An 11176-nucleotide genomic window follows, 5' to 3' on the forward strand; every position below is an offset into this window, starting at 1 on the left:
AATGAATGGTTTGTAGCGTTAGCCGCCATTTATCGAAAGGTGAAATGGGAGTAGCTCATTTCTCCCAGAGCTCGTTGTTTGTTTCCCCAACACGAGGCCCGCTGACTCGATTCTTTATGTCTTCCTCCTCGATAGAGCACGGAGCACGGCGTAATGTAAAAGGAGCGTCAAATTGGAGGGACGCAACGAGCCGAATCTCCCGAAAACAGTCGTCGGAGGATGCAAGCTCGACCCATTTTTAGCTTCGTGTTGAGCAGGTGCTGAACATGTGCATGCTGCATCGTTCACACGGGCCGGAGTGGCCAGAACCGTATATGGGAAGAGTTTGGCCAGCTCTATGATCTCGCTGCCGTAACAACCTCCTCCCAAGTGAGCCTTCAGTCTGCAGCACAGAACAACAGGCGTGAGGGCATGTGCGTGAACTCCCGGCTCCTTCCGGCTGAGCGGGGAGGGCCATCATTTTCATTCATTCGCCTGGCGGAATGCACGGGATCAGCATCCAAATTTCGGTTCCTTCCTTTTATTTGCCAGGCTCTGGCAAGAAAATTATATATTGTTTTTGCCTCGGTGGCTTAAAAAGCTAACGAATGAAGTTTCTCCATGTTTGAACGCAAACTTTTATTCGAGCGAAAAAGAAATAAGCTTGTAGCAGACGACGCGTAGCCTCAACAAAGCTCTGCACCGACAGTGTGTTGCGTCAAAATGGCGGTCGTCTCCTTTTTGCTCCCTTCTTTCTCTCGCTCCTTGGGCGCACTCCTCCCTTTCCTTCACTCTCCTCCTCTCCAGCACCTTTGTTGCCAAACTCTCTTAATATACGGCTCTGGGAGTGGCTACACGAGAGCCCCTTAATTGAGTGGTGGAAGAACAGAATCCCCGGCCGAATGCTGTTTCATCGTTCGACCGTGTCGTCCTTTCCGTGGGAGTAGTTCTAAAGCTAGAGCTGCTAGGGGTGCGACGGTTTGGTTTCGTCCCCAATAGTAGTTGTGTCTTGGTGGTCCCAAAGGGTCGGCGTGGTACGGACGGCCAAAACGAGTCACTCGTTTTGTGCAGTGTACGAAAACTGCGTGGCGTTCGTTGCCTTCACGTATGCACCGCTTGCGTCGAGGGTAGGCCATTCTCTGTCCTTTTCGTGCCCAGCCATAAGTCTCAGGGAGCATGTGCAACCGCGTGGCATCCCTTGCCGCGTTTACAGGAATGCGACTTGGTCGCATCGACTCCAGTTGTCGCATTCAATGCAGTCGTGTGAATGGCATAAAGCCCTAGGAAAACACGTTGCTTTCTAGTTGCTAGACAGAAACGGATTGAGACTGCGAATGCGCATTCATTCGGCTCGTGTAAACGAGCGGTATAGCCAGGGGGGAGGCTTCTGGGGCTTCAACCCTCCCAGAAATCGAGCCGACCCTATAATATACACGTGCATTTTTTTTTGCGTCTCGTAATTTCTTGCAGTCAAAGATGGCGGGCACCATCTTTACGCTCGTCGAAAGGGCCTCCATGCCATATGCTTTAACCTTGAGATGAGACGCGGCAGGGCATCAAGTCCTTTGCATAGGACTTGATGGGCATCTATGTGAAGGCTCGTTCACACAGTTGCGTTTGACTGCATTAAGACTGCTTGCATTGAGCTGTTGCTGTGGCGACCCTTGCAACGGGCCAGTGGGGAGGAGCTGTGCTGTACGACGCAACGCAGTCGACGCAGCTGTGTGAACGTGGTGTGAACGAGCCAATGTTCACCAGTCAGCTTCTTTCTAAAGATGATTGGAGTCGATGTGCTTAAGTCACATTCATGTAACTGGGGCTCCTGTCACTTGCGAGTTGGGCGTTTGGGTGTAGGATGTGGCCGTTGCATTGCACTCTCTTTCATCCGGTTTATGTGAGTGGAGTGAAGGCGAAGCTGGCAATGTGCAGTCAGTCTCCTGTCACGGCGCTCAGCGAAAGGCCGCGTAGAAATGAGAGAGGGAGAGACTCGTGGAGAGGAGGAGAGATTTTCGAGGGAAAGAGGGCTTGACCACGCCACATTGTCTTCAAGTGCACTGCACTGGACGTTCTTCATCAAGGGAGTGCACCCTTCCGGTGTGGCTTTTCGTGGCCCGGACACACACAAAGAAATCGATGGTGAGCCGGGGTGCAGTCCCATCAAGCATTGCGGACTGGGCCCGTTTGCTCGAAGCCAGTTAACTTTTACCGTGGCAAAAAGTTCATCGCCCTTCCCTACTAGGTACTATTGGGGAGACATGAAATGCGAACGGAGGAGTGCGTGGCTCGCGGTACAGGCTGCACCACCTGGAAGTGAGAGAGAGAGAGAAAACCTTTATTTTCGTTCCGAGTCCGGAGCTCCCTGGAATTGAGCCTAGGGGCGAGGGTGCTTGGCCTACTTCGATGTGTTCACGCCCTTCGCTCTGCCCTCCCCAAGCTTCGGCATTGCGCCTCTCAGTGCGCTGAAAGCTATCACCGCTATCTTTGCTGGCTCAGCACGTGCAGTGCGAAGGAGCTCGCCGCACGCGCCGAGCGAGCAAAAATAGCGGTGATAGCTTTCAGCGCACAGAGAGGTGCACCGCCGAAGCAGCACAGCTTACTGTCATCGCCGAAGTGCCATGTGCGAAAGGAAGATGCGGCACATATAGAATATGTGCTGCGTGTAGGGATGCTTTAATTACAAGTATAAGCAGTCTTAAGGGACATTGACACCCCCCAAAAAAAGTTTTTTAATGTTTTGCCGGGCAATCATTATGGTGTACCAGAACACTACCCAATCATTATTTTGCCACAGTGTCACATATGTTTTTAATAAAGTAAAAAAACACAACTGCTTGAAACCGAAGCTGGACTGGGAAGGAAGGAGAAATATAGAGGAGGAGAAAGTTACCGGAAATCGCATGGGCATGCACGTCTTTTTTTCATTCAATGTATTTCCAGCTTTTTAGAAGCCACAAAAAAAAATTGGTATCATATTTTATTTATATTTTTAATATTGGGTGTGTGCTTTCAATGACCGACATTGATTCTATTTGGTGGTTGTGTCTAAACCATAAAAAAACGGCACGTGACCACAGAGAAAAGAGTGAGCGTGACTCAAACCGGCCAGTTCTTTATTGGCGGTTTTCGGGCAGAAAGAAAACAAATTTTGAGCCGCAAATTGTGCTCTGGGAAGTTGGTCTCTCATATGTCATGTGCAAATAAAAGCCTTGGCGAGCATAAATACCCTGTCAGCGTCTTTCACAGGGGTGAGAGATGGGAAGAACACGATCACTTCGATCTGATAAAACCTACCGGACGGAGCGCGCGCAAGCTTGCAAGGAATCCTTCTACGATCAACCATCCATCTCGCACGTGACATGTCACGCGCACCAATCGCCAGAGAGATTCACGTTGGGCCAACCGGAAGTAGTCTGGTCCCCCGAAGTTCCGCCGGTTCCGCCATTGCTTGTTTATGTTTACCTCGACCACCACGACGTTAGTTTACCAGGGTTTACCTTCAATGCTACCTTCAAGAACGAGGTTGAAAGGTAAGCATCTCGTGCCTTGAGCGCCTTGAGCGTTCGGCCAAGGTGCCGTAGGCGTCGTTGTTGTTTACACAACGACAACGAAATGATAACACGTGAAGAGAACAGTCGAGTCGGAGCCGCCTCGTCAACATTTTTGCTCCACGTTACGTGAGCTTCTTGGGGTTGATCGTGCCTCGCCCGCATTAACGCTCGTTCAAAATGAATATTTGCAAAAAGTCGAGAAGGCCAAGTCAAAGCCACAAAGCTACCCGCTGGTGGTTGTAGCCTTGTCATCGTGGTACAAAAATGTTGACGCCGATGTGTCTTTACCTGTCATTTGTGTGTCTGTTTCTTTTTAAATTAGAATGTATTTTTTAACCCATCCGTTAGAGCTTTTGTTAAGTGATTCGTAAACCGAGAGCATGCCTAATTTGCATAAATGAGCGCTGTACAGGCTCGTTCACACCGGCGATGTGCAGCAGTCGCGCGGTAACTTTCATCGTAAAAGCGACCATCGCTGAAAAAAAAGCGACGCATTTCGAGCAGTCGCTATAGCTGACCCGACTTTTTGCGATGCGATCTAGTCACGGAGTGGTGGAGGCAATGTCAGACGGGCCTATGAGCCTGCACCCACGATTGCCTCTATTTCTTCTACATCGCCAACACACACCCCCGTAGAGCGGCAGAGCCAATCAGCGGCGTTCGGAGCGAGAGGTTTAGCGACTCGCTCGCGCCAACGTAACCATCCGATATTTTTTTGTTTTTTTGCGATGCATTGCGCGCGTGCTCTACATCGCCGGTGTTAACGTGTCTTACCGGTTGGCGTTTGAAGCAGTACATTTTTAAGGACGAGACTATTTTGCCGGCAGTGTAGTCCGGGTGGAAAAATGCCGGCCGTTTCTTCCCATTGGCTGTCTGCAACCACGTGACTATACTACCGGCATATTTTTGTGGGGGATATTGTGCCGACAGCGGGCATTATAACGCGCCCCAACGATACACGTGCAACGAAATGTCCCTACAGCATGCAATTTGAGTAACAAGTATCAATGATATGTGCGTTTCGACAAAACTTGCGTTTATCACTGGGGCGTATGTTAACCTACCCAGCCCACCAGTTCATGCCGCAACTAGGTGACAGTATGTGGCGGCTCCTTACAAAAACGTTAACCCACCTGGTTTACCCGTACACGCCACTCGCAGCGGTTAAGTACCCCGTGGACTGTGCAGACATACTCAGCATAAACTGGAAATCGGCGACCGTACATGAGTGCAGCCAGCCAATGATAGGGCACTTCTGGCAGTATTTCTCCAGAGCTGCTGTGCCGGCTGCCAGTAATATATCCACTCCCAATTTGAACCGAAAAAAAACAAAAAACAATAAGGTACTAAGCGCGAGCACGCGCAGCGCATGTACCTACAAACTCGGCGTATTAACCAGTTAACCATATGACGTTCCAATCTGGTAAAAGGACTCTTGAATATATGTCGGTAGTTTCCGCTGCATACTCCACGGAGGCTTGAGTGGGATTCTAAACCACGTATGTAATGTGAACCGGCTTATCTGTTTAATAACTTTTGCTTAAATGGTAGCAGCACACATAAGACCTAATGTCAGTGGACTCGTTTGATTTACCTGCAGTGGTGAAGGTGATAGATCTTACGAGCTCGTTGTTCACCGCTTCACACTACTTATGCATTTTTTTTAGGGGCAAAGCTGCTTAGGGTCTAGCCGTGTCCGTCTGGCGTCCGTGCTCACATCGATCTTGCTGGTGCTCGTGCTCGTGCTCGTGAGCTCACGTGCTCACATGCTCGTGTAGGGCAAAAAAGAAGAAGAAAAGATGTTTGTGCAGTCGACAGGATTTGAACCTGTGCGGGGAGACCCCAATGGATTTCTAGTCCATCGCCTTAACCACTCAGCCACGACTGCGGGACGAGTAGGGGGCTCTGAGATGTGGTAGTAACTCAAGATCTGGGGATGTCATGGATAAAACCTTGCATGTAGCCGCTCAACGTCCATACAGGAGAGGGCGCTGCGGTCAAATGCGCGTATAATCATGTTAAGCTTTGCATGCATTGGCTCAACGTTTATAGACGAGAGGGTGCTGCGGTCAAATGCTCAAATGCGTATATAACCACGTTCCATACCACACATTCTATTTCTGACATGGATGAAAACGAACAAAGGCTCGGCATGCTGCGGCTCAGCGTCTACGCAGGCAAGCACTTCTAGAGCTTCGCCCCAATCAACATCATTCACCACGTAGAGATGCAGTCAATTTTTTTTTTTTTCAAAATGTGATTAATTAAATGCTTATATTCACTTAACAAAGCAGCGTGTGCATACATCTGCCTAGTCGTCAGGTTAGCGAGCTCGAACCCGTACGCTGCATGATTATGTTTAGATTTTGGTCTATGGCTATACATGGTAGCCCAAGGCAAACATAAACAAGCCGTGGCAAAACTTCCGGTTGCCTGGAATACTTTTGACCAGCTTCTTGTGTATGTTTGAATGAACAAGAATGAGCAGCGCGTCTTGTAAACTTTTCTCGGCGAAAAATCAGAAAAGATGTGTCGAAAACCGGACGTAAGATTGATCAATCTGTGTTTCTGGATCATACGGCACCAAGAAAAAGCATCGCATCTCGTTTAGTTTGACTTCCGTGGTGAAAGTTAAGTGGCCCTGCCTGATGGCCCGGTGGAAACTTGTGTACACGTGAGACATTCAACAAAGTTAGATGCCGACAAATCAACGGAGGCATGTAATTGTTTCCTGGTTTTCGTGTGCAAGAGAGCGTGTGCGAGCACAATGTCACTTTGTCAACTGCGCGTCGTCGCCGTGACTGTTCAAGCTGGCCAAAAGACAAACTATGCCACGTCGGATGTAGTTGGAGAAGTGTGTGAAGGATTGTGCCACTCGTGCTTGACCCTGACTGGGAAAAAGCGAGCGGTGCTTTTTCGTCGATGCGCAGAGATATCGTGATTGTCACAATGTCGACCTGTCGCGGCGATCCCGTGTATGATATTCACGTGGATGCAGTTGCAGACGCGGACGTGGAAAGGCTAGTTTAGGATTCTAGAACCCAGGCGATAAGGCAAGAAAACAAGTTTCGCGTCCGACTTGTTACAATCACGCGATGCTCCTGGGGATTCCATGTGTTCAAACCCTTTGTTCAAAGCGCCAGCGGGTAGCTTTGCTCTGTTTGTGCAGACTCAGACGAGCGCTGTTGCATTTGACGACGTGGGTGAGTAATAAAATCAAAAGGGGGGTACCAGTGGTTTTGTGCTATGTTTCACGTCTTTAATTGTGTCACAAACAAACACTTTATTGCAAGCTAAAAAGAAAAAGAAAATCTGGCTCTCAGAACTTCAAAATTGTTGTGTCTGCAATTGATATAACCCGAACCTGGGGTTTGGTTCCATATAAGAAGGTCCCTCCCATTCTGAAGTCCTCTGCTGACACTTGCTCTCAAAATTTCTGTTTTTCTCCTTATCTTTTTTTTTAGTTCATTTATGGGTTTTTGATCGAGTTTGGTCAGGACTTTCACATAACCCGTCTGTTCACTAGTGCACGTGCACCCAAAAAATTTACATCGGCAAATAAATTTGCTCTAAAAAAAAATAAACACTTACTTTAATTATGAAATATTTTATGCAGTACTGTGCAATCCACTTATGATGATACTAGATATAACAATGTACAGCTTATAACGATCAGTTTATGGAGTTTCTTAACTAGAAACACTAATTTTCTAGTCCAGAAACAACAATAATCAGTTACAACGATTGAATTTGGGGGTTTTCTCATTGTTATAAGTAGATTGCATTGTACCAAGTTGGTCTGTTATGAAAACTTGGGTTCAGGCTTAAATAATAAGTTAGATTTTTCGACGTCCAAATGTTTGAAATTGACGAATATTAATTAATCTTTCAATCAATCTTTAATTGTATAAGAACTAAAGTGTTATCTGTTAGGCGATGATGTATACCTAATGCTGAGCGTGAAATCAACGTTTGTTTGACAGAAACTGCTTGCACTTGACGGCAGTCGCTCACAGCATCTTTTATTTTGTGAAGATCTGCCACGACAAAGTTGCCCAGTCAATTGCAAAGCATTCCAGCACCTCAAGTAGCCAGTGGATGTGCAAAACATAACAAAAGGCCAATTTAATTGTGGTACACACGAAACATAGCAATGATATTGCCCTTTAAAAGCATGCAAACGGTACCCAAACTGGCAAAGTTCCTTGCCCCTTGTCATGGTAGCCAGAAGTGACCGAAATCCCAAAACACCAAAAAATTGAAAAAAAGTGGGACAGGAGTTGGACGCATAATCCAATAGATCATTGAATGGAATATTTTAACCACTCAAGCCACATAGGGGATCCTCCTTTGAAATTAAAAGAGCAGAAGAGGTTTTGAAATACCTTTTATGAAATTTTCATGCGTAGGAAGCCAACATGTTTTTATTTACTCCAGGGCCCAGGACTGAACCATGGTAGTGCGGTGCTGCATCCCTTCCCGCAGAAGGAGAACCCGAAGAGGCATCCGGGTGCGGGAAACAGGGGTGTCATTTCACCAGTTTCCCTCAGACTCGAAGCTCTTTCAAGAGTGGATTAAGGCACTAAATTGTGAAGGATTTACACCTAATTTTGATTGCCACAGAGTCTGCTCGGATCACTTCAAGCAGACAGACTACATTGATGGCAAAAGACATAGGTGCCTAAAAAGAGCTGCAGTCCCGAGTATCTTCAACAGATCTTCAGAGGACTCGCCACCAAACGAAGCATCGTGCTCAGATCATCCAGAGCTTCGAAAGGAAAGAGGTAAGAGAAAAGATAGGGCCACGTGGGATGAGCCACACCACTAAGGCCGCTGCATGGCATGTACTGCAGCGACCATGTGCTACAATATCGGTGACCGTTCGGCGCTGCTCCTTGCCTTTTTCTGGCGGTCGGGTGCTTCGTGGCTCCGTCAGGGAATCTACAGGCTTTATAGAATAAAGGAGGCAAGAATAGTAGTAGAGATTTGTAATACAAGTGGTACGGGTTGGTGGCACAGAGCAGACTCCTCAACAGTTGCAATAAGTGCAAGCACTGCATATAAATTTATAGTACAGTGACTGGGGACAACTGACCCTTTTTAGCGGTTCAAGAAGGTTTCCAAAATGTTTCGAGAACATCCAAACAGATTGTAAAAGCTGTGGCACAGCTTTGTGGTAACACGCCGGCTTCACACGCAGTGGACTTGGGCTCGAATCCCGAAGGCGGCGGGCATTCTTGTTTAAGCATTTTGCAATATCGACCACGAGTGCACTACGCTATCGGCAACATATCTTTTTACAACTGCCGCTTCAAAAAAATATGTTGTCGATGGAACGTCGCAGGAACATAGGAAACCAAAATTTATTGCTAATTGAACTAAATGGCGCGAGAGCTCTCTTTGTCGTGCATATATCCATTTCTGGTCAAGGTGCACAATGTCGTGCGTATGGCATCACTCTGTTAATAAAGCAGACTCTCTCAATCGTCACACTGTGTGCTTGAAATTATTTGCTGCAAAACACTTCATATTCCCGGTGCAGAATACAAGTTATGGCGAAATTCTCGTTAGACAATGTCACAGTTCTTAAGTTATACAGTCTGTATTTCTCTGCATAGATGAGCCCAGAATCTGCTTTTATAACTTTTCTTATCAGGTCATGGCACAAACAAGTTGTAATAACTGTCCAATGGAGCATGCGAGCAGCTGTAGCAGCACAAACAATGGAACGTGCGGAGGATGACAGCTCGTGTACGAGAGGCTTCTGGTATTTCATTAGCCTCGCAACGTTTTGAATTGGCTTAGTTAATTGAGTTAATAAATATAAAGCAATTAATTCGACAAGTTAGAGCACGCTTGGGAGGGTACAAAAATAAATGAAAAGAACACTTTATAAACACACGTTCACGGAACGTGCGTTTATGAAAAGCTGTCCATGAGATGCAACAATACAAACCCCATATGGGATTTGGGCCTGGTTAATTATTAGTTTTGACAATCTTTTCCAGGTAATGGAGGAGCACCTCTGGAGGAGACAACCTGCCAATTGGTAACTGCCAGCGACATCCAATTTAGCTGTAGTTTCTGCAACTATGTCACTAGAGAACAGCGTGGAATTGTGAGCCACCTAATTGCTAATGCTAACGAGCAACACTTCAACATCCAGCAGTGCCCGAAGTCATTTTCTACAAAACGGGACTGCAGCATTTGCACTAAGGGTGACATCGGTGAGAGGGCTTTGGAGGACCAGTTGCATCCAGCAGCCATTTGCACTAAGGGCGACATCGGTGAGAGGGCTTTGGAGGACCAGTTGCATCCAGCAGCATCCTATGGAAATGGTGACCTGTGCCGTCATGAGCAAGCGGATAGTCGGGAAAAGTCTTATCTGTGCCAACCCTCTACCTTATCACGCGGTTCCCAAGCGCCCATGACACTTAAGGAGCGGTTTAAGAAACTGTTTCAGTGCCCCAGCTGTTCAAAGACCTTTCTTAGGAAGCAAACTCTTGCAGTTCACAATCGGACACACACAGGAGAGAGACCTTACAACTGCCCATACTGTCCCAATACCTTTGCTCACAGTTCAAATTTAAAAGTTCACGTGAGGACACACACTGGTGAAAAACCTTACAAGTGCGAGCAGTGTAATAAGACTTTTATTAGCAGTTCCAGTTTGACCCATCACGCTAGCATACACAAAATCAAAGCCTCTCAAGTGTCAGCTTTGTCCCAGGACGCTTGCTCTGAAAATTCACATGGGGATGCTCACTGGTAAAAAACCTTACAAATGGCAGCACTGTAATAAGACTTTTCTTTAAAGCACTATTTTGGTCAACCATGCTTGTGCACACAAAATTGAAAGGCCTTTCAAATGTCAGCTTTGTTCCAGGTCCTTTGCACTGAAGTGTAAGCTAAAACTTCACGCTAGAAAAGGAACATTGATCAACCATGCCAGCATACACATAGTCCAAAGGCCTTTCAAGTGTCTTATTTGTCCCAGGCCCTTTTCTGCTCAGCATTGTCTCATCAAGTGTCTGCAGTATCCCAAAGCTTTTTCTGTGCAATCTCGCCCGACCATCCACATGCAAAGACATAATGTTGAAACTCATGGGGCTTCTATGGAAGCAGAGGAAGGGGCTAGGCTTTTCAAATGTTTGCAGTGTCCCAAAGCTTTTTCTTTGCAATCTCACCCGACCATTCATGTGTTAGGGCATAACATTGAGTCTCATGGAGTTCATACGGAAACACACAAAGGTGGTAAGCCTTACAAATGTCCACAATGTCTCGGAGCTTTTGGTTGGAGTACCTCCTCGGCCATCCACATTCAAGTGCACACAGGTGAAGAGCCTTGCAAATGCTAGCAACGTCTCATGGTCTTTGCCCAGAGTATTTGTATTGGTACCCACATCCAAACACACACGCAGGTGAAAGGTCTTAAAGGTACCAACAGTGCCTCAGGACCTTTGCCAATTAAGCTAGTCTGATCAAGCACGTTGAAATCCATACCTGAAAGGCTTTACCTATCCGAGCACTGCCCCGGAACCTTAACTGTGCAAGGGCATAAGGCTGATGAGTCTCGTGGCTTGTATAAACTCTCAGGTAGGAAATACAAATGCCTGCCATGCTCCAAGGCCTTCATGTGCCGTTTCCGT

At 46.9% G+C, this 11176-nt stretch overlaps 1 protein-coding gene and 1 non-coding gene across 2 annotated transcripts; one reads left to right on the forward strand and one right to left on the reverse strand.

The window, feature by feature from the left end:
• Nucleotides 1-3399: 3399 nt before the first annotated feature.
• On the forward strand, nt 3400-10299 carry LOC120841487 (zinc finger protein 717). The gene is made up of 3 exons (XM_040212391.3): nt 3400-3506; nt 7965-8311; nt 9536-10299. The coding sequence occupies exons 2-3, from the start codon at nt 7981-7983 to the stop codon at nt 10297-10299; spliced, it is 1095 nt and encodes a 364-aa protein (XP_040068325.1). The 5' UTR covers nt 3400-3506; nt 7965-7980.
• Nucleotides 5334-5415, reverse strand: Trnas-aga. Its single transcript has one exon. It is a non-coding gene; the product is annotated as a tRNA-Ser (tRNA).
• Nucleotides 10300-11176: the final 877 nt, after the last annotated feature.

This window comes from Ixodes scapularis, unplaced genomic scaffold (genome assembly GCF_016920785.2).
Source record: "Ixodes scapularis isolate PalLabHiFi unplaced genomic scaffold, ASM1692078v2 PGA_scaffold8__174_contigs__length_109621045, whole genome shotgun sequence".
In the NCBI taxonomy this organism is placed as follows: domain Eukaryota; kingdom Metazoa; phylum Arthropoda; class Arachnida; order Ixodida; family Ixodidae; genus Ixodes; species Ixodes scapularis.

What these genes read in the sequence shown, in the direction of transcription:
- LOC120841487 (XM_040212391.3), top strand. Translation starts at nt 7,981, where the DNA reads ATGGTAGTGCGGTGCTGCATCCCTTCCCGCAGAAGGAGAACCCGAAGA. An exon ending in AGAGCTTCGAAAGGAAAGAG is followed by an intron (nt 8,312 to 9,535) that starts GTAAGAGAAAAG and finishes AATCTTTTCCAG; the next exon opens with GTAATGGAGGAGCACCTCTG.